Source organism: Sinocyclocheilus grahami, unplaced genomic scaffold (genome assembly GCF_001515645.1).
Source record: "Sinocyclocheilus grahami isolate Dianchi unplaced genomic scaffold, SAMN03320097.WGS_v1.1 scaffold240.1, whole genome shotgun sequence".
Classification (NCBI taxonomy): domain Eukaryota; kingdom Metazoa; phylum Chordata; class Actinopteri; order Cypriniformes; family Cyprinidae; genus Sinocyclocheilus; species Sinocyclocheilus grahami.
The window spans coordinates 583,150-601,478 of NW_015505419.1; the positions used below are offsets into that span (position 1 = coordinate 583,150).

The window sequence follows — 18,329 nt, forward strand, 5'->3', positions numbered from 1 at the left end:
AGGGGTGTGAAGTAACGAATTACAAATACTCACGTTACAGTAATTAAGTAGTTTTTATCAGTAATTGTACTTTTTTGAGTAGTTTAAAAACTGTGTACTTTTACTTTTACTTGAGTACATTTTAAGTGATGGATCGGCACTTTTACTCCACTATTTTCCTCCGTTCGTGGTCGTTACATGCTTATTTTAATTTTATTTTTATCCATCAACGTGATTGGATAGAGAGATAGTAATAGCGCAGCGTAGAGAGCTTCGTTTATTATAAATGTGAGATCCCGATGAGCTAAGATGAGTGACAGCTTTTAATGATTTTAAAGGAGTTTGTAAATGGGATAGTGATTTAATACAACAGTTAAATAGACAAGAAGTTAATATTAAGTGACTTACATTGTCTGACTAGAACACTATTGTCTGATTTTGCTCTATTTCGTCGTCGAAAATAGTTTTAAACAAAGTCACAGCTCAGCCGCAAACACAGCGGTGACTCGTTTATGAATGAACTGCGTTTTTGAACGAATCTAGTGAGTCAGTGATTCATGATTACCCATTCATAAAGACAGTCACTTGATTCATTCCTGAATGATTCAGCTGTTCGAATGAATCAATTGAATGAATGATTCAGTGATAAATTAAGTGACTTGTCGCCACCTGCTGGAGGATTCAGTTTCATTTTTAAAGCATCTGTTCAGTTCTTGAAATCATTTAATATTTCTATATTCAAGATTTTTTAAAACATTAACCTTAACATGAATTTATGGATTTAATTGCACTCATGGCCCCTCTGATCCTCTTTAAATGTCTGAAAGTACGCCTACAAGCCACTTTTGTGTTCTTCTGTGCTACCTCTGTAACAAATAGTGGACTCCGTGCTATAAGCTGGCTCTGTGGAGTTTTGCAACACACATTTGTCGTGCAACATGGTTTTTGGCACTTCAGGCTACCAACACTATTTGCATAACTAATGCTTAACTTGTTGCGTTTCGGACTGATTTTGACCATTCTTTGCGCCTTAGCTCGAGAGGATAGCCCCAAAGCCATTGGTGCAGGGTCTATGTTGACATCCAAGTCCCCACTCTGTGGTTGGTGCTGGCATGCCTGATTTTAGTATCCGTTCCTGTTTCAGACAGGTGATGAGTCTCATATGGCAGAGGTTTGGCCGAGCGGAAGTGGATTTGTTTGTTAAAAATAGAGCATGCGCATTGCCCGCTCTAGTTTCTTTGTCTCCTCCATTGCCTCTGGTTGTGGACGCTCTAGCCCAAGAATGGCCCAGGACCAGTCTTATGCCTTCCAATCGACCCGTTTGCTCCCAAACTATTCTGTTCAGTGTAAGGTTTGTCAGAGTGAACGTCTGTTGTTGGTGGTGCCGTTTTGGCCCACTCATACGTGGTTCTCAGAATTGGTCAGTCTGTTAGCCGGCCCCCTTGGGAGGTTCCCCTCAGACACGACCTGCTGACTCAGGTTCGGGGCATGATTTGGACATCCCCATCAGAATTTTTGGAATTAATGGGTGGGACCCCTGAGCAGAGTTGAAATGTGTTCCGGTCTCTTGGCAGAGATTACCGACACTACTCTTAATTCTAGAGCTCCCTCCATGAGAAGCTGTATGCCCTTAAGTGGACACAATCTGCTAGTTTCCCGTTTCATGCAGGGACGAGACAGCTTAGGCCTTTCCGCTCAGCACAGATTCCTTTTTGCGACTTATTTTTCGGTTGGAAGGCCTGGCAGGCCATCCATTTGAGCCGTTTAAGTCTGTCAGATAACTTTGAAACCTTAAGCAGTTTTTTGGTAATCCTATCCTCTCTTAGAGGACTGAGGATCTGCAGGCTCTGTCAGCTCCTCTTGTATGGACTTTGCCCCGAGGCTAGTTAAGTCTTATTGCTTCCTAGGCCTAGTTAATCCTAAGGCTGCTTTGACTCAGTTTTGCTTTCAGCAAGTGGTTGGAGGCTTTCTCCCCTGCTATGTGGGGTCAGATAGTGACTATACCTCTAGCCTATGAGGCGCGTGGTGTGACTTCGCCTCTAGAGGTGCGTGCTCATTCTACGAGAGCAATGGCTTCTTCTCAGGCACTTTTTAAAGAGCTTTTGATGGGAGATGTCTGTGCTGTGGCAGGTTAGTCCTCTACTAGCACTTTCATCAAGTTCTACTTGTCTGGACGTGAGGATGGCTCTTGGCTCCCGGGTCTCTTCCGCTTGAGCAGACTCTTTCCTCGGTCTTCCAGCTATCTTAGGTACGTCAGGCGAGATGGTATAGTCCCATAGCGATGACGTCATCGCAGCATTGAAGTGAACCTATGAGAGGGAACATCTCGGTTACGTATGTAACCTTCCCATCATGCCAATTTATTGGCCAATAGCGCTTAGCACCGCCCCAAGCATATAATTTCAAGCTGGGAATAATTTCAAGAAGGAATAAGCTGTCAATCATTGCATCAATTATAATTACTGCAACTGACATTTCTTGCCGGGTCACTTTGACCGATTACAATTTTTGAATTGTTGGAAATATTGGTTAATCTATATGATTTTGTGACTTATTCTCATTTATGATCATGAACATGCCTGCAAAAGATTTTGCTTTGTTGCTGTGGAATGTGCATACCAAATTTCAGATTTTGATGTTTACAGGCAACTACAATGTAATTAATTATTAATTTAATTAATTAATTAATTAACTACAATGTATTTTGATATGTCAGTTTCTCAACTTCCCTGTGAGGGTATTTACATTAGCAGACCCTTTTATCAAGAAACTTACACTGAAGGCATAGATATTTATCCGTTTGAATTGAACCCATGATCTTAGCGTAGCCATGCAGGGAAGCACACAGAAGTGGTGCTTGTCCACATTTGTTTTGTTTTTCAAAACAAATGTTAATAAAAAATAGTTACAGTACTTTTTATCAAGTTCACACAGGTGACAAAACAATGTTTATGAAATAGTTAATATTAAAAATCATATGTTAATGTGTTTATTTTATAATGTATGCATTATGAAAGCACTGAAGTTGTGTTATGGCAGCATTTTTGTTTTTAAAAAGAAACAACCTTGGCAAAAACCTTGGCACATAAGTTTGAGTTACTGATAAATGTTTATAGACTAGTGTTAATGTTTGCTGTTTTTGCCCGATTTTTCCCTTTTAATGGTTTTTGATGAACTGTATTGAAGCCAATTAGGGTCAATTTGACCCCCCCACCATAAAAACTGTACCCACATAATACAAGGGTTTTAAAACTCCACTTTCCTTTAGGCAACCAGAGAGGAAGGGGAAATGCTGACACTCTTCCTCTGAAGTTTTCTGAGTTCACCCAAATACACAGAGACACACCTACTAAGTTTACACTCATAAAACGGACCACCAGCAATTCTTTACTTCTTTACTCACACCGTGTGATTATTAACTTTTGCTGAAACTTTGCGTGCCAAGGTTATTTATTTTTAAAAACAAAAATGCTTACTGATGCCAAAATCACATAACACACACACACACACACACACACCTCCGACAGGTAATCAGGGAGTAGCTGGACCTATTGCCTGTGGTTCTGGACGTTCATTTTCTTTTCGCCTTCACCATTAAGGACATGAGTCCGTGCAGTCTTGTAACGTACGCTCTCAAAATCAGTTCCGCCACCTGTGCGCTTTTATTTGGTGACAGCGCGTGATCGACATTACCATTCGCGTCTCCTCTCGGAACTCTGACGGGATGTCAGCCGCGGTTCGTAGAAACTCGTCCAAAACCGGGAACGGCGTGGAGTCCGATCCGGATGGAATTCGGACGATACGCAGAGAGCTGTCGACTGAGTGCACACACAATGAATGGGATAATATCATGGAGTCTTCATCTAGAGGTAGGGACGCGGTTGAGCAGCACGAACAGCATAGAGAATTAAAAGAAAAAAGTGTTTCTTAACATATGTGATGCATTCGTATGTTAATGAACGTATGAAGTTGATCTTACGTTTTGAATAATTTGGCCATACATATTGCTCTGCCTGATAGGCTACTGGATTAAAAGCTCTATTAAAACGATTTATAAAATAGGCCTATGAAAATCGTATTTTTTTAAAATCACAATTTCTCAATTAGTCTAAGTGAACATATGGGAGAATTCTAAATAATTGTACACTCTAAAAAAAAATGCTGGGTTGTTTCAACCCAACTTTGGGTCAAATATGGACTAACCCAACTTTTGGGTTAAAAATGTAATGTAAAAATGTAACCCAACGGTTGGGTTAGTCCATATCTGACCCAAAGTTGGGTTGAAACAACCCAGCATTTTTTATGTTAATGAACGTATGAAGTTGATCTTACGTTTTGAATAATTTGGCCATACATATTGCACTGCCTGATAGGCTACTGGATTAAAAGCTCTATTAAAACGATTTATAAAATAGGCCTATGAAAATCATATTTTTTAAAATCACAATTTCTCAATTAGTCTAAGTGAACATATGGGAGAATTCTAAATAATTGTACACTCTAAAAAAAAATGCTGGGTTGTTTCAACCCAACTTTGGGTCAAATATGGACTAACCCAACTTTTGGGTTAAAAATGTAATGTAAAAATGTAACCCAACGGTTGGGTTAGTCCATATCTGACCCAAAGTTGGGTTGAAACAACCCAGCATTTTTTAGAGTGTAGTTCTTTGGTTTGAGCAGATGTTGCTCTCCAAGTGCTATGCAATGACTTCTAAGCACAGAAGAATGGAAATCTAAAATTCTAGGTATTTCTTGTTTTGGATCTTATGAACATTGAATCAGTTGGTAATCATTTGATTCAACTTTTCAGTGTCCTTCACGTTCCATTCTGTTATTCTTTTGTAAAATCCCTGAAACTAACAATGGCATCATCCCCCAGGAAGTGACACCACCATTTTGGTGGGAAAGCAACAGCACAAACTTCAATATATTAGTAATGGACAGTGTTGGGGGTAACGCATTACAAGTAACGCGAGTTACGTAATCAGATTACTTTTTTCAGGTAACTAGTAAAGTAATGCATTACTTTTTAATTTACAAGAGAATGTCTGAGTTACTTTTTTTTCCAATTTATTGATTGACAGCTCTGGTGTTGCCATGTTGAGAGAAATCAGAAGATGTTACTGTAGTTCTAAAATAAAAATGAATATGCATTAAATAATCTCACTCACACACAAAAAAACACAGATTGAGTATTCCTCAAAATTAATAAAACAATGCAACTCAGAATATGACGCAAACCTGCAATAATTAAATGTTAAACAACACAAATATGTAACGCAATATTGTAATGCATTACTTTTAAAAGTAACTTTCCCCAACACTGGTAATGGATTTAATGGATTCTGTGAGGTTTTGTGGCATTAACTGGTTTGTCTCTAAAACATTCAAAAGATCAGTTATGAAAGTTAAGTTGACAGCCTCGTAAGCTACCTGTATATCCTCAGCGGCTAACAGGTTTTCATTTCCATCCTGTTAGTTTGTTGTAAAGGTAGCCTAATTAAGTTAGAATTATTAACGTTTAAATGTCTGTAGATGACTATATGCATTTCTGAAAGGCTGTTGTAAAATTCCTTAAACTATGACACAATTATCTAGTAAAGTGTTCAAAAGGTAGCCTACAGCATTACAGAAATTTAAGGGAGTGTGTACATTTCTTTTCAGATTTTAAGACCTCAAGAGGAAGCATCAAAGGTACTTCAGGAGCTTCTGATGATAATATACCAACAGGTGAATCCAGCTCTCCATATCAAATGCTAACTACCACTTAGTACACTGTGACTGATGTGAATAAATCCTGATGACTTTGTAAATAGCCTCCATTGTCTTAATCACATAATAATCTCAAATAATAATAGAATACTGTGTAGAAGAACTGCCCAGAGTTGGCAGTTCTTGGTTTCCGAGTCAACTTATGTCATTCCAAACCTGTATGACTTAATGAAACATGAAAGAAGATATTCTAAATAATGTTGGGAACCCAACCGTTTTGGTGACCGTATCGTACGCTGAGAGATTTCTCAAAATATCTTCTTTTATGTTCCACAGTAGGAAGAGAAGGGTGAGTAAATGACAGCATTTCAGTTTTTTTGATGAACTATTCCTTTATTTGAACTCTGACCTGCTTTGGTGACACTCAAAAAAAGAGTAACTTTTAGAGATCATACATTGGACTTTACAAATCCCACTGACTGTCATTTATTAACCCTCTCTGTTAAACACAGCAGTGAAACGTCACATGATTATGGTAAAACACAAAATCTCAACTGCGGATTGAACCACGAATATTGCTCTTGAGATGAATGTTTTAGATTATAAGTGAATGGTAGATCTAGACCTGGAATTTACAGCAGTATAAAGGTTTGGTTTATTATGTCACCTTATATTAACTGACTGGCCTCTTTACATCACTAATTCACTTTCCTTACACATTTACTAGAGCTGACTGGAATATTTTCCATGTGTAGGCTGATCTGTTAGTGTTGGATGCAGTGGTAGATATAATGTTAACTATAAGCTGTTTCCTGTTGCAGTTTTGGCTATGCAGCTGGCTATGGTGGAGGGGCCAGATCGACTTCCTGCCGATGAGGGCACACAGGAAGTGCTTTGCAGGAAACTTTGTGTGCTCGAAGCTGACCTCTCAGGGGTCGTGACCTTGATCTCTGTATGGTCATCTCTATTCAGACCACATAAAATATTCAAAACTTTTCTGAAATGTATTTAACATACTTGCTTCCCTGTCTTGCAGGAGTTGTCTGCTCATTTTGTATCCATCAATAGTGAGGAAAGGACTATATTTATCACCTTTAAAACGCTTGAAGAAATATGGAAGTTCAGCACATACCACAAAATGGGTCTGTTCTTATTTCAGTGCCACAGATATAATGTTGTATGCTGTTTTGCATACTCTGTGCAGCACTTTGGTCGTTTTAAATGTGCTATATACAGTAAATAAACATTGTATTGTATTATTAATAATGTCAAGTACTGTAAGAGTCAGGTGCACTACCAAAAGTTAGATTTTTTATATGTTTCTTTAGTCTCTTATATATGCTCACCAAAGCTGCATTTATTTGATTAAAGATACAGTAAAACAGTCATATTGTGAAATTATTAGGATTAAAAGCATCGCATGATCCTTCAAAAACATGAAATGCTGATTTGGTGCTCAAGAAACATTTCTTATTATAATCAATGTTGAAGAAAAAAAACGTCTGCTTCATATTTTTTTGTGGAAACCATGATGCACTACTATTCAAAAGTTTGGGGTAAGATAGATTTGAGAATGAGAAAATTGAAGACACTAAGAATGTTACTGTTCTATTGAATTTTGTATTCATCAAAGAATCCAACATTGATAATAATAATAATAATGAAAACTGATATTAATAACTTAAGCACCAATAATAATTGAGCATCAAATCAGCATGTTAGAATGATTTCTGAAGGATCAATAATCGGTAGTGTATATTAAAAGATAATATCTCATAAGACTTACCAAATGTGTAATTTCCACCAGGCTTCTTGGGTCAGTGCATGGAAAACCTTCTCATGAACCAGGAGTTCTGGTTAATCTCCCTTGATCAGCATTCAGGAATTGAGATCTCAATTAAAGAAGAGACACTAAATCTGATGTATAAAGGCTTTCTAATGCAAGAAGGTAAATACATAGTGTTTATGCACACTATATACTTTATATTTAATTTCAGAAACAGACTGGCACACGTATGAGTGAATATCACTGCTATTTGTAGTAAAACAATATCGCTTACTTTTTAGGGTCTTTCTTTGGATGCTGCACAGCTAATCAGATGTTTGATAGCTCTACGTCAGGGAGCGACCTTTATCTGGAGAAGGGGGATATCGCTTTGTTTGAGCCTCCATTCCTAGGATCAGGGTGGACAGTGCTGTCACTTGCAGATGGGGCTAGAGGAACCAAACCAAAACCAGCTCTGGAACCGGTCATTCCCTTTCATGAGTATGTGTCGCCTTATGAATTTCATATGAACTTATTGACAAAATCAACAGAACTAAGAACAATGGATTTTTTTTTTTACTTCCCAAGGTGGTTTCTAAAGTCCTGCCCAGAGAGTATATTAGGCCGGTCATTCCCTTTCATGAGTATGTGTCGCCTTATGAATTTCATATGAACTTATTGACAAAATCAACAGAACTAAGAACAATGGATTTTTTTTTTACTTCCCAAGGTGGTTTCTAAAGTCCTGCCCAGAGAGTATATTAGTGGGTGGTGGAAAGGACACAAGTGACCTTCCCTTCCAGATTGGTGAGAAAATATTTTATATATCCTGTTTTGTGTTTTGCAGTCGGTAAGATTTGGTAATGCTTTTGAAAGAAGTCTCTTAGGCTCACCACGAATGCATTTATTTGATCCAAAATACAGTAAAAACAGTAATAATGTGAAATATTATTTAACTGTTTTCTATTTGAATATCTTTTAAAATGTAATTTATTCCTGTGATGGCAAAGCTGAATTTTCAGCAGTCATTACTTCAGTCTCCAGTGTCACACGATCCTTCAGAAATCACTGTAAAATGCTGATTTGGTGCTAAAAAAAATTATTAGAAACATTTTCTAAATGAAGTTGAAAATGGTCGTGCTGCCTATTCTTTTTTTAGGATTCTTTGATGAATAAAAAGTTCAAAAGAACAGTATTTATTTAAAACAGCAAATTTTGGAATGTAAAATTACAACATTTGAAAAAGCTGCAAAGCAAAAAGCTTTAGAATAAAAAGGGAAAAAATTAGAAAATGATTGAGGATAAGTGAAGAGGGTAAGTGGTTATAAGCTGCACACAAAATCTGGAGGATTTACTCTGAGATTTATATATTTAGAAACTTTTTAGGAACTAAAAAAAATTTTTTTTTAAATAATAATGTAACAGTGCGGCATTGTCATCGTCACAATTTAACTCTACCACAATTGTAACAATATCTGTCACAGCAGTAGGGGTCTGTGAGACCACAGAAGAGTATGATGCCGACGGGCCAGATGAACTGAGTTTCCAGGCTGGTGAACGAATCATCATCCTGGGCCTGCTGGTGGCCTGTTTTGATTGGTTTATGGGAAAATTGGAGAGAACTGGGGATATCGGACTCGTCAAAACCAAGCTGGTCAAAACAACCAGTTCATTTAGTGAGTAAGTGCTTGTATCATTTTATGAATATTCCAAGTAGAATTTCTGCCATGTGGTTTGTCTTAAATGACAGTTTTGCACACGATACTTTATAACTTTATCCTGTGCTTCCATTGCAGATCATCTGACATATTCTTGAAAGACGAGGACAGACAAATTGCTACCTTGGATCAGGACAAAATTAAAGAGGACACTATTGCTTTATTGAAGAAAATATGCCAGTCTGATGTTGGCACAAACTACAAACTCGGTAAGGCTCACAGGAATTTGAATATTCACATTTTAGCATTTATGTTTTATTTGCCTTTACAACGGTATCTGTGCTATGAACAGCATTTGTCTAAGAAAAAAAAAAAAAAAAAAAAAAAAGGGGCGTTCCTAACAGACCACAGAGGTAGAATTACAGGCACAAAGCAAAATTGGACCATTTGACCTTGTAATGTTATTCAAAAAATGTCAAAAATCGATCTTCCAGTGAAAATGGCAGCCTTCTTTCTGGTAACATACTGTATGCTGGACCAATTATTTAGTTTGCTTAAACTATACCCCTTTCTTATAACTGACTGCAAACAAACATTCTGCCTCCATCCAATCAATAGCCGATTGACAATGCATCGGCTTGCACTGAACCACAAGAATAGTGTTAAATACAGACTAAATCCAGAGGAACAGTGGCAACGTTTCCAAGATGCTTCAAGAAACCTACCTGCAAAGCTACAGTACTGTTAAAAGTACAGTACAGTACTGTGTGGAGCACTGGCTGTTATCAGACTCCTTGTACAAACAAAAATCTCACTGGATTATCATAATTAATGACAAAATGAATGTTTGGAAATGTAAACTGATATTTCCTACTGACACACTACCGCAAAAGATAGAAATAACGGACTTAAAACCATTTTTTAGCTGGTGAAAATACTAGTGTTCTAATAAGTTTGGCCACCACTGTATTTAATAAATGTTTATGCGCAGGATTTCAATTCTGCTTCATCATAGCAGTCCATCATAGCTGCTTTGTTGTTGTATTCTGGTGTGGGGAAACCAATCCCATTAAAGGGGTCATATGATGCTGCTAAAAAGAACATTATTTTGTGTATTTGGTGTAATGAAATGTGTTTATGCAGTTTAAAGTAAAAAAAAACACATTATTTTCCACATACTGTACATTATTGTTTCTCCTCTATGCCCCGCCTTTCTGAAACGTGAAAATTGAAATTGCATCATATGACCCCTTTAAGACTAAATTTACTATTATATTTATTAAATTTAAAACAGCTGCTGAATCACTGAAATGCTTGTAAGGCAGATGTCTTACTAAAGCTGTCAAATTACAGATTTGCCTATTTTCCCTCAAGTGGACCATTCACAGTTTTGTAGGCCTAAGTTACATCTGGACTACTAGCAGTTTTTTTTTTTTTTGCATTTTAATGAAGTTACTTTAAATAATTGTAAGTAATCTTGTGGCCCCATTGAATGTTTACTGGTTAAGAACTGATAATAGCTCATAACAGAACAGTGTGGGGAGGAATAGCCTAAATTAAGAAGAAGTAAGAGGGATTTTTGTTGTGGGGGCTTCTGCACACGCACCTTCCTGCATTTGATGAGATGGTATGGGAACCGACAGGCCCGGATCAGATGATGTGGGTCATAGGGGCACAACAGCAGTTTGTCAGGGTTGCAGAAATCTGTAAAAAGCCGTAATAATGAAAGCAGCTTATTTAGTGCTGATGTTATTGGCGCTCAATCAGCGTTTTACCTTGAACTTCTTCCCATCGTGGAGCTGTAATAACGGGCTTCGTGTCGCTGCCTTTCTTCGGCATCTTTCTCAGTCACTGTCCAGCGGATTTCAATGCTAAAACAGAACGTCGTTATCACTAACACGGTCGTCTACAAATCGCGGTGCTCATAAAAACAACGCTTTCATAGCGGTAGAGAGAAATAATACTTAAGGTTGCGCGGGGTAATGTGTTTGTGGGTTATATTTTCACGTAAATTACAGACAGTCAGCACAGGGCCACAACAGTTCTGAACTTACAGAGATGGGACGTTACTCTTGTATGTTCTTCTGCCGCGTAATCAATAGTGCTTAAGCACCTGACGCGATTTACATTATTAGGCCACTTGAGGCGCTACAGCGCACGGAAATGAACCAGCATGACAGCAAACATGACTTGATTTAAATATTTGTGTAACATGTCTTAATTCTTTCTTAATTTGTTTCCTTTAACAAACGTTTGTTTTATTTGTTTTGCATGCCACAGATCTAGCAAAAGAAATTCCAGGATCAGTTCAAAGTGAGTAAATATCTATCTATCTGTTTGTTCATTCAGAGCAAATAAAATGAAACTAACTATAAGAATAGCCTACATAGTTACATATACATACATATATAATGTTATATGTGTAAAGGTCAGTGTTGGGGGTAATATATTACAAGTTACTTAATCAGATTACTTTTTTCAGGTAACTAGTAAAAAACTACTTTTTAAATTTACAAGAGAATATCTGAGTTACTTTTTCAAACTTTTTTTTTTCTTTCAGTTTATTGATTGACAGCTCTCCTGTCCCCATGTTGAGAGAAATCAGATGTTACTGTAGTTCAAAATAAATATGAATATGCATATTCATCTCAAAAACACAGATTCAGTATTCCTCAAAATGAATAAAAACAATGCAACTCAGAATATGACGGAGTCTTATTCATTTCAATTTTGGTGTGAAAAGGCTTTTATATTTGCCAAAAATAGAACTTTTTTATTTTAAAATCAAACAAGCAAGCCCTGTCCAGATTTAAAAAGTAACGCAAAAGTAACGTAACGCATTACTTTCCATAAAAAGTAACTAAGTAACGTAATTAGTTACTTTTTTTATGGAGTAACGCAATATTGTAATGCATTACTTTTAAAAGTAACTTTCCCCAACACTGGTAAAGATTGATAGTTAGGATGGGCTAATTAAAATAATGATCTGTTTATTTGTATTTTATTTATTAGTTTATTCTTTGTCTCCAGACAAGACTCATCAGACAGAATTAAACAACCTAAAACAGAAAGTCAAACACATTTTGAGTGAGGTAGATGAGTCTCAAAGAACTGAGGTTTCATCAGTCAGCAGCAAGCAACAGATGAAGAAAGAAGCGGATGATACAGAGTGGTCCCGGGAAATCCCACGGTTTTCTGTCTGCTTAGAGCAGGACAACAGCAGTCCAGATGTACATCATGCAATGCTTTCATTCTTGAGCAGCCGTGACCACCAGCCGGAGTTCCTGCTTTTGTACAGGGCTTACCCAGAATTCCTCATCTCACATTTCGAGGGTCACTCTGATGAAGAGGAGATAGTGGCGTATTTAGGCGTAGCCCGAGAACTGGCACGAAAGAAGCATGTCTCTTGGGCGCAGAGTCGAATTTGTTTTCTTCTTGGACAGCTTTGTGCAGGGAGGTCAAAGTTCTCTCAAGCTCGGGTTTATTATGAGGAAGCCTTGAATGTACCCAGGGACTGTTTCACAGACATGTTTCTGCTCTCTGCCATTTACTCCAACCTGGCACTCATCTACCTAACACAGAAGAACCATGAAAAATGTGTCCGTTTTTCAGAGCGCTTGTCTGCCTTGTTGATGGCTGTGCCTGATTGTTTCTTTGGCTGTGAGGATCCTGAGGTATTCAAATATGTGCTAAAAAAAGCTGTCCTGGCTAAGAATCAGCCTGCTGAGGCACGGGCCTGCTTCCTCCTGGCAAAGCTCCACCTGAAGCTTAAAGACGGCATGAGTGCAATCCCATTCATTGAAAGGCTTTTGATCCTTGCTGATGAAGTTCCTGACGCATGTGATGAGACATTGAGCCAAGTTTTCCTGGTGTTAGCAAGACTCTACAGTGACCAGAGACTGCTACGCTTGGCTGAAAGCTGTGCAAAGCGAGCATCACTTCAGGTGGGTGCTATACCTTGATAGTGGTTTCAGGAAGCACTTAGTAGGAGTGTGTCAGTAGGAAATATCAGTTTACATTTCCAAACATTCCTTTTGCCATTAATTGTAATAATCCAGTGATATTTTAGTCTTACAACAGTCAGTGCTCCACACAGAGATCTGATCTGATCATCATCCAGTCTGTCTGGAATGACATGAAGAAACAGAACAAACTGAGACAGACTAAATCCAGAACTGTGGCAACATCTCCAAGGTGCTTCAAGTGACCTACCTGCAAAGCTACCTGAAAAACTGTGCACCTAGAGCAGGGTGTCAAACTCAGTTCCTGGAGGGCCGCAGCCTTGCATGGTTTAGTTCCAACACACATACCATGTAGTTTTCAAATAAGCCTTAACGACTTGATTAGCTGGATCAGGTGTGTTTAATTAGGGTTGCATCTAAACTGTGCAGGGCTGTAGCCTTCCAGGAACTGAGTTTGACACCCCTGACCTAGAGCAAAAGCTGCTTTAAACACCAAATGTTGATTTAATTTAGTTAATAGACATTATTTGATAAAGAAATCAATTTATGACATTATTTTTGACAGCATTTTCATTTGACAGCATTTTTACACACGTCCCTAAAACTTTTAACAGTACTGTAGTTTTACAGGTAGGTCTCTTGAAGCACTTTGGAGATGTTGCCACAGTTCTTTTGGATTTAGTCTGTCTCAGTGTGTTCTGTTTCTTCATGTCATTCCAGACAGACTGGATGATGATCAGATCAGATCTCTGTGTGGAGCACTGGCTGTCTCTCTCCTTGTGCAAACAAAAATCTCACTGGATTATTACAATTAATGACAAAATGAATGTTTAGACATGTAAACTAATATTTCCTACTGACACTAAATAACTGACTTAAAACCATTTTTTTAGCTGGTGAAAATACTAGTGTTCTAATAAGTTTGGCCACCACTGTATATATATATATATATTAAATAAAACATACATTTATTTATAATAATAGGTTAATTGTTTTATAAGTAAATGTATTTAATAATTTGTAATTTAATAAAAAAATGATTTAATAGATAAATTAACTAAATAAAAAAATTAAGATAAATAAATGAAAAAATGAAATAAGTTAATTAAATTAAAAAAGAAAGGATTTGTCCATTTATCCATTCTCTTTCACAGGCAGCAGCACTGTGTCACAGCAAATATTAAATAAAATTTGTTTTATTTAAATAATAAAATAACATGAAAAATGACATTATAATTACAATTATTATTATTAGATTTTGTTTAATTAAACAATAAATTAAATAGTTAATACAATTATTAATATATTTAATTCATTAATTTAATTTAAAAATGAACAACATTTTTTAAATTAATCAAATTATATAAATTGATTTATGCATTAATCCGTTCTCTTTCACAGGTAGGAGCCACCGTGTCACACTGTCTTTGCAGTATCTCGCTATTGTTGGAAAATGCATCAGAGCTGTATGGAGTGGCCGTCCCAACACAAGTGGCTCCATACCTGACCCGTGCCGCTGCTTTAGTGTCCCCCAGCATGGAGCCTGTGCTGGGTCATATCCACGCTCTATGCTTGTCCTGGCTCTTCCATATCCACGGCATGCCTGACAGAGCTGTTCGCTACATGTCCACTGTCCTCGACCACAGCGGTGTGTCCAGCGTCGGCCAGTCAGACACTACTGCTGCTCTCCTATGGTTGGCGTGGCTGTACATCTGCAACCAGCAACCCGGCACAGCTCTGGAAGTGCTAGACGCTGTGCTGTCATCGCTTCCTGAGCACTGTACTACTCAGCTGGAAGGAGTGGTTTACAACATGCGGGCCATTTCATACAGACATTCAGTGGACATCCGACAGGCCACTGAGAGTTACCGGGCTGCAATTGAGATATGCGAGGAGTTTGAGGATAGACGTAACTGGGCCATATCACTGGCCAACTTTGGATTCATGTGTTTGCAAATCAAGGCAAAAAGATTGGCAGAGGAATACCTCACTCAGTCAGTGGAGCTGTTCTCTGAGCTTGAGGACGAAGAGCATGAACTCAGTTTTATTTTAGTGCTTCTTGACTTGGGAAAACACTTTGTTTCCCAAGGAAACCATGAGAGTGGGAAGTTATACTACGAATGGGCCCTGCTGAGTGCCATGTTTATCAGTCACATAGATAGTAAGTGTTTATCATAATTGTATTAGTGCAAGTATCAGTATCTAGAACAGTTTGATGTAAGGACATCTATAGTGAGACATTACAGTTTGGTTTCTGATTGTAAGGGAACATAAAACTACAAATTACTTGATATAATTTCTTAAGGTGATAATTCAAACAAACTTAACTTTGTCATCAATTACTAACCCTCACTGTATTCCAAACCAATAAGACTTTCGTTCAGTGAACATATTTTTTAATTAAACCTGTGAGATTTCTGTATGTTGAAGGTCCATTCCACCTAAAGTTTGATGTTTAAAAAAAATTCATAATTACATCATAAAAACAATCCATAAAACATTGAGCAGTTTAATCCATTCCAGTCTTCTGAAGGTATACCATTGCTTTATATTATGAACAGATTTAATTAAGGCTTTTATTTACATACAAACATGAATTAACGCACATACATTGGAAAGTCGGCCATATTTGACGTGCGAGAACAAACCTCATTGGTTCTTGCATTTGGCTCAAACATGCTTGCGACATGTGAGAACAAACTTCATACATGGCGTGTGAGAACAAGACGACTTGGATTAAATCTCTAAATTCATATGGATTACTTTTACAATGTTTTGATCAACTTTTTAAAGCATCAAAGTGTTATAACAGTGGAGAGACCAATCTATCAGTTTCATTAAAAATATCTTCATTTGTGTTTCAAAGATGAATGAATGTCTTGTCAGTTTGGAATGATATAAGTGTTAGTAAATTATGGCAGAATATTTATTTTTGGGTGAACTATCCCTTTGATACTTGTCCATAGTGTTGTTCATGTCTGTGGACATTATTCTGAATAAAAAATGCATTCATAAATTTAACCACCTTGCTACATTCTATTATGTCCACATCCAGTCCAGTTTATTATCAGGTTTGCTGATCACCAGACTTACCTCTCCAAAATATATTCTTCTTTGTATGACATCAGGTCAGCTGCAAGCCACACGTCACCTGTGTCAGCTTTACGAAGAGGTGTGTCCGGATGAAGCCCAGTGTATCATCTACAACGAGCACCAGCTGAACCTTCTTCAGCGGATTGGAGACAAGAGCTTAGAGGGAGAGATACTGGAGAAGATCAGCCAGCTGTACCTGAACCTGGCTACCAAGAAGTGAGACCTGCTTATTATAAGATTTACGAGAGATGTTGTGAACATGTACTGCAGTACAAGAGATAGTTCATCCAAAAATTAAGAATTTTTTGTAGTCATTTACTCACCCTACCTCACTCCATTGTTGAATGTCATTTTATTGGCTTTCTTCTATGAAACATAAATGACATTTTTTGAGAAATGTCTCAGTGTTTTTTTTTTTTTTTCTTCAAAATTACGGTTAGTGATAACCAACTGGTCAACATTCTTCAAAAATATCTTCTTTTGTAATAAACGAAACTCATATAGGTCTGGAATGACATGAGGGTGAGCAAATGATGACATTTTATTTTTTGGGTGAATTATATAATAAACTTCTCACTCCATTTATGTATCCAGGAAAGATATATTGGTTTAGTCCAAAGTTGTTGCAATAATAATGAGTTGCCAGCAGTAAGGCATCACACATTATTATAAAGACTTACTAAAGTTTATCATGTCGTCTCACAGAGCCAATAGAGCTGCTTTAGATTACACTAAACGAAGCCTGGGCATCTTCATTGACTTGGGCAGAAAACGCAAGGAGGCTCATGCCTGGTTAAAGGCTGGAAAGATTTACCACATCCTCCAACAGACCGAGCTAGTGGACCTCTACGTGCAGGTGAAAGCTGCCTTCATTTTTGCATTTCTGCCTAAATTGTTAGGCGTTACTGTTACTGGAACCATAGGCAGGTTAAATTAAAGCATAAATTAAAGATCTAAATCAAATTTAAATATTTTTATTATGTGAACTTTGTATATACATCATTTACAGATCTACATATATTGACTGATGTAATCTAATGGTGAGAACACAACTCCTTCAGTATCTTTTATAATCATTTATTTAAGTTGCACCTTGGAGTGTGCTGAAGGTTTATATATAAATATTTATATTTACAGTAGCTTTAATTTATTTTGAGGAATTGTAATACTTCTATTTGAACTCATAAAGCATTATTTCTAATAATTTAAATTCTTCATATAATTTTTATATTTTATTTCAGTTTTATTTAAGTTAATGAAAAACATTTGTTAATAGTTTCAACGTTGGCGCAGAGCTGTAGTCTAGACAAAGTATGGCAGCTCGAAGAAGCTAAAATATTTAGATATGTTTTCATTTTTGGCCAGTATTTAATTCCCACATTCTATTTGTGTTATTTCATCATTTTAATGACTTAAATGATGAAATTAGCAATAATAAGGAATGAGTAGGTGTGTACGTGTGTGTGTGTCATGGCCGCAGCGGAGTGCATTTGGGCTTTCCACATACCCGCATGAATTTCTAGCAGCAGCAACCGTTGTAACTGCCAGCGCTAATGCAGGGAAGTGAGTGCATTTTGATATGGCTGACTTAAAGGAACACTCCACTATTTTTGAAAATAGGCTAATTTTCCAACTCCCCTAGAGTTAAACAGTTGAGTTTTACTGTTTTCGAATTCATTCAGCCGATCTCCGGGTCTGGCGGTAGCACTTTTAGCTGTAGCTTAGCATAGATCATTGAATCTGATTAGACCGTTAGCATCTCGCTCAAAAATGACCAAAGAGTTTCTATATTTTTCCTATTTAAAACTTGACTCTTCTGTAGTTACATCATGTACTAAGACCGACGGAAAATGAAAAGTTTCGATTTTCTAGCCGATATGGCTAGGAACTATACTTTCATTCCGGTGTAATAATCAAGGAACTTTGCTGCTGTACCATGGGTGCATCAGGCGCAATGATATTATGCAGCGCCTGAAAATAGGCTAACTTTCATCAACATAACCAACGTGACCACCTGCTTGCACAGGGAGCGTGCTGGGGACTATTTTCAGCAGCAAAGTTCCTTGATTATTACATAGGCCTAGAAAATCGCAACTTTTCATTTTCCGTCGGTCTTAGTACATGATGTAACTACAGAAGAGTCAAGTTTTAAATAGGAAA

General features: G+C 37.3%; 1 protein-coding gene and 1 long non-coding RNA gene across 2 annotated transcripts in view; one reads left to right on the forward strand and one right to left on the reverse strand.

Moving 5' to 3' along the window:
* The first annotated feature begins 3,518 nt into the window (after positions 1-3,518).
* LOC107597873 (SH3 domain and tetratricopeptide repeat-containing protein 1) overlaps positions 3,519-18,329 on the forward strand; it is a 19,214-nt gene continuing 4,403 nt past the window's right edge. Inside the window, exons 1-14 of the mRNA XM_016289068.1 lie at positions 3,519-3,848; positions 5,644-5,709; positions 6,513-6,643; positions 6,728-6,833; positions 7,499-7,639; positions 7,759-7,957; positions 8,187-8,263; positions 8,941-9,136; positions 9,253-9,383; positions 11,395-11,427; positions 12,145-13,058; positions 14,478-15,237; positions 16,205-16,385; positions 16,875-17,025. Of these exons, the coding sequence (XP_016144554.1) occupies positions 3,704-3,848; positions 5,644-5,709; positions 6,513-6,643; positions 6,728-6,833; positions 7,499-7,639; positions 7,759-7,957; positions 8,187-8,263; positions 8,941-9,136; positions 9,253-9,383; positions 11,395-11,427; positions 12,145-13,058; positions 14,478-15,237; positions 16,205-16,385; positions 16,875-17,025 (3,231 nt within the window). The 5' untranslated portion in view covers positions 3,519-3,703. The remainder of the gene's footprint in view (positions 3,849-5,643; positions 5,710-6,512; positions 6,644-6,727; positions 6,834-7,498; positions 7,640-7,758; positions 7,958-8,186; positions 8,264-8,940; positions 9,137-9,252; positions 9,384-11,394; positions 11,428-12,144; positions 13,059-14,477; positions 15,238-16,204; positions 16,386-16,874; positions 17,026-18,329) is intronic.
* Positions 10,714-11,267, reverse strand: LOC107597874 (uncharacterized). The gene is made up of 3 exons (XR_001610502.1): positions 11,169-11,267; positions 10,890-10,965; positions 10,714-10,818 (listed from the first exon to the last, which is right to left on the reverse strand). It is a non-coding gene; the product is annotated as an uncharacterized lncRNA (long non-coding RNA).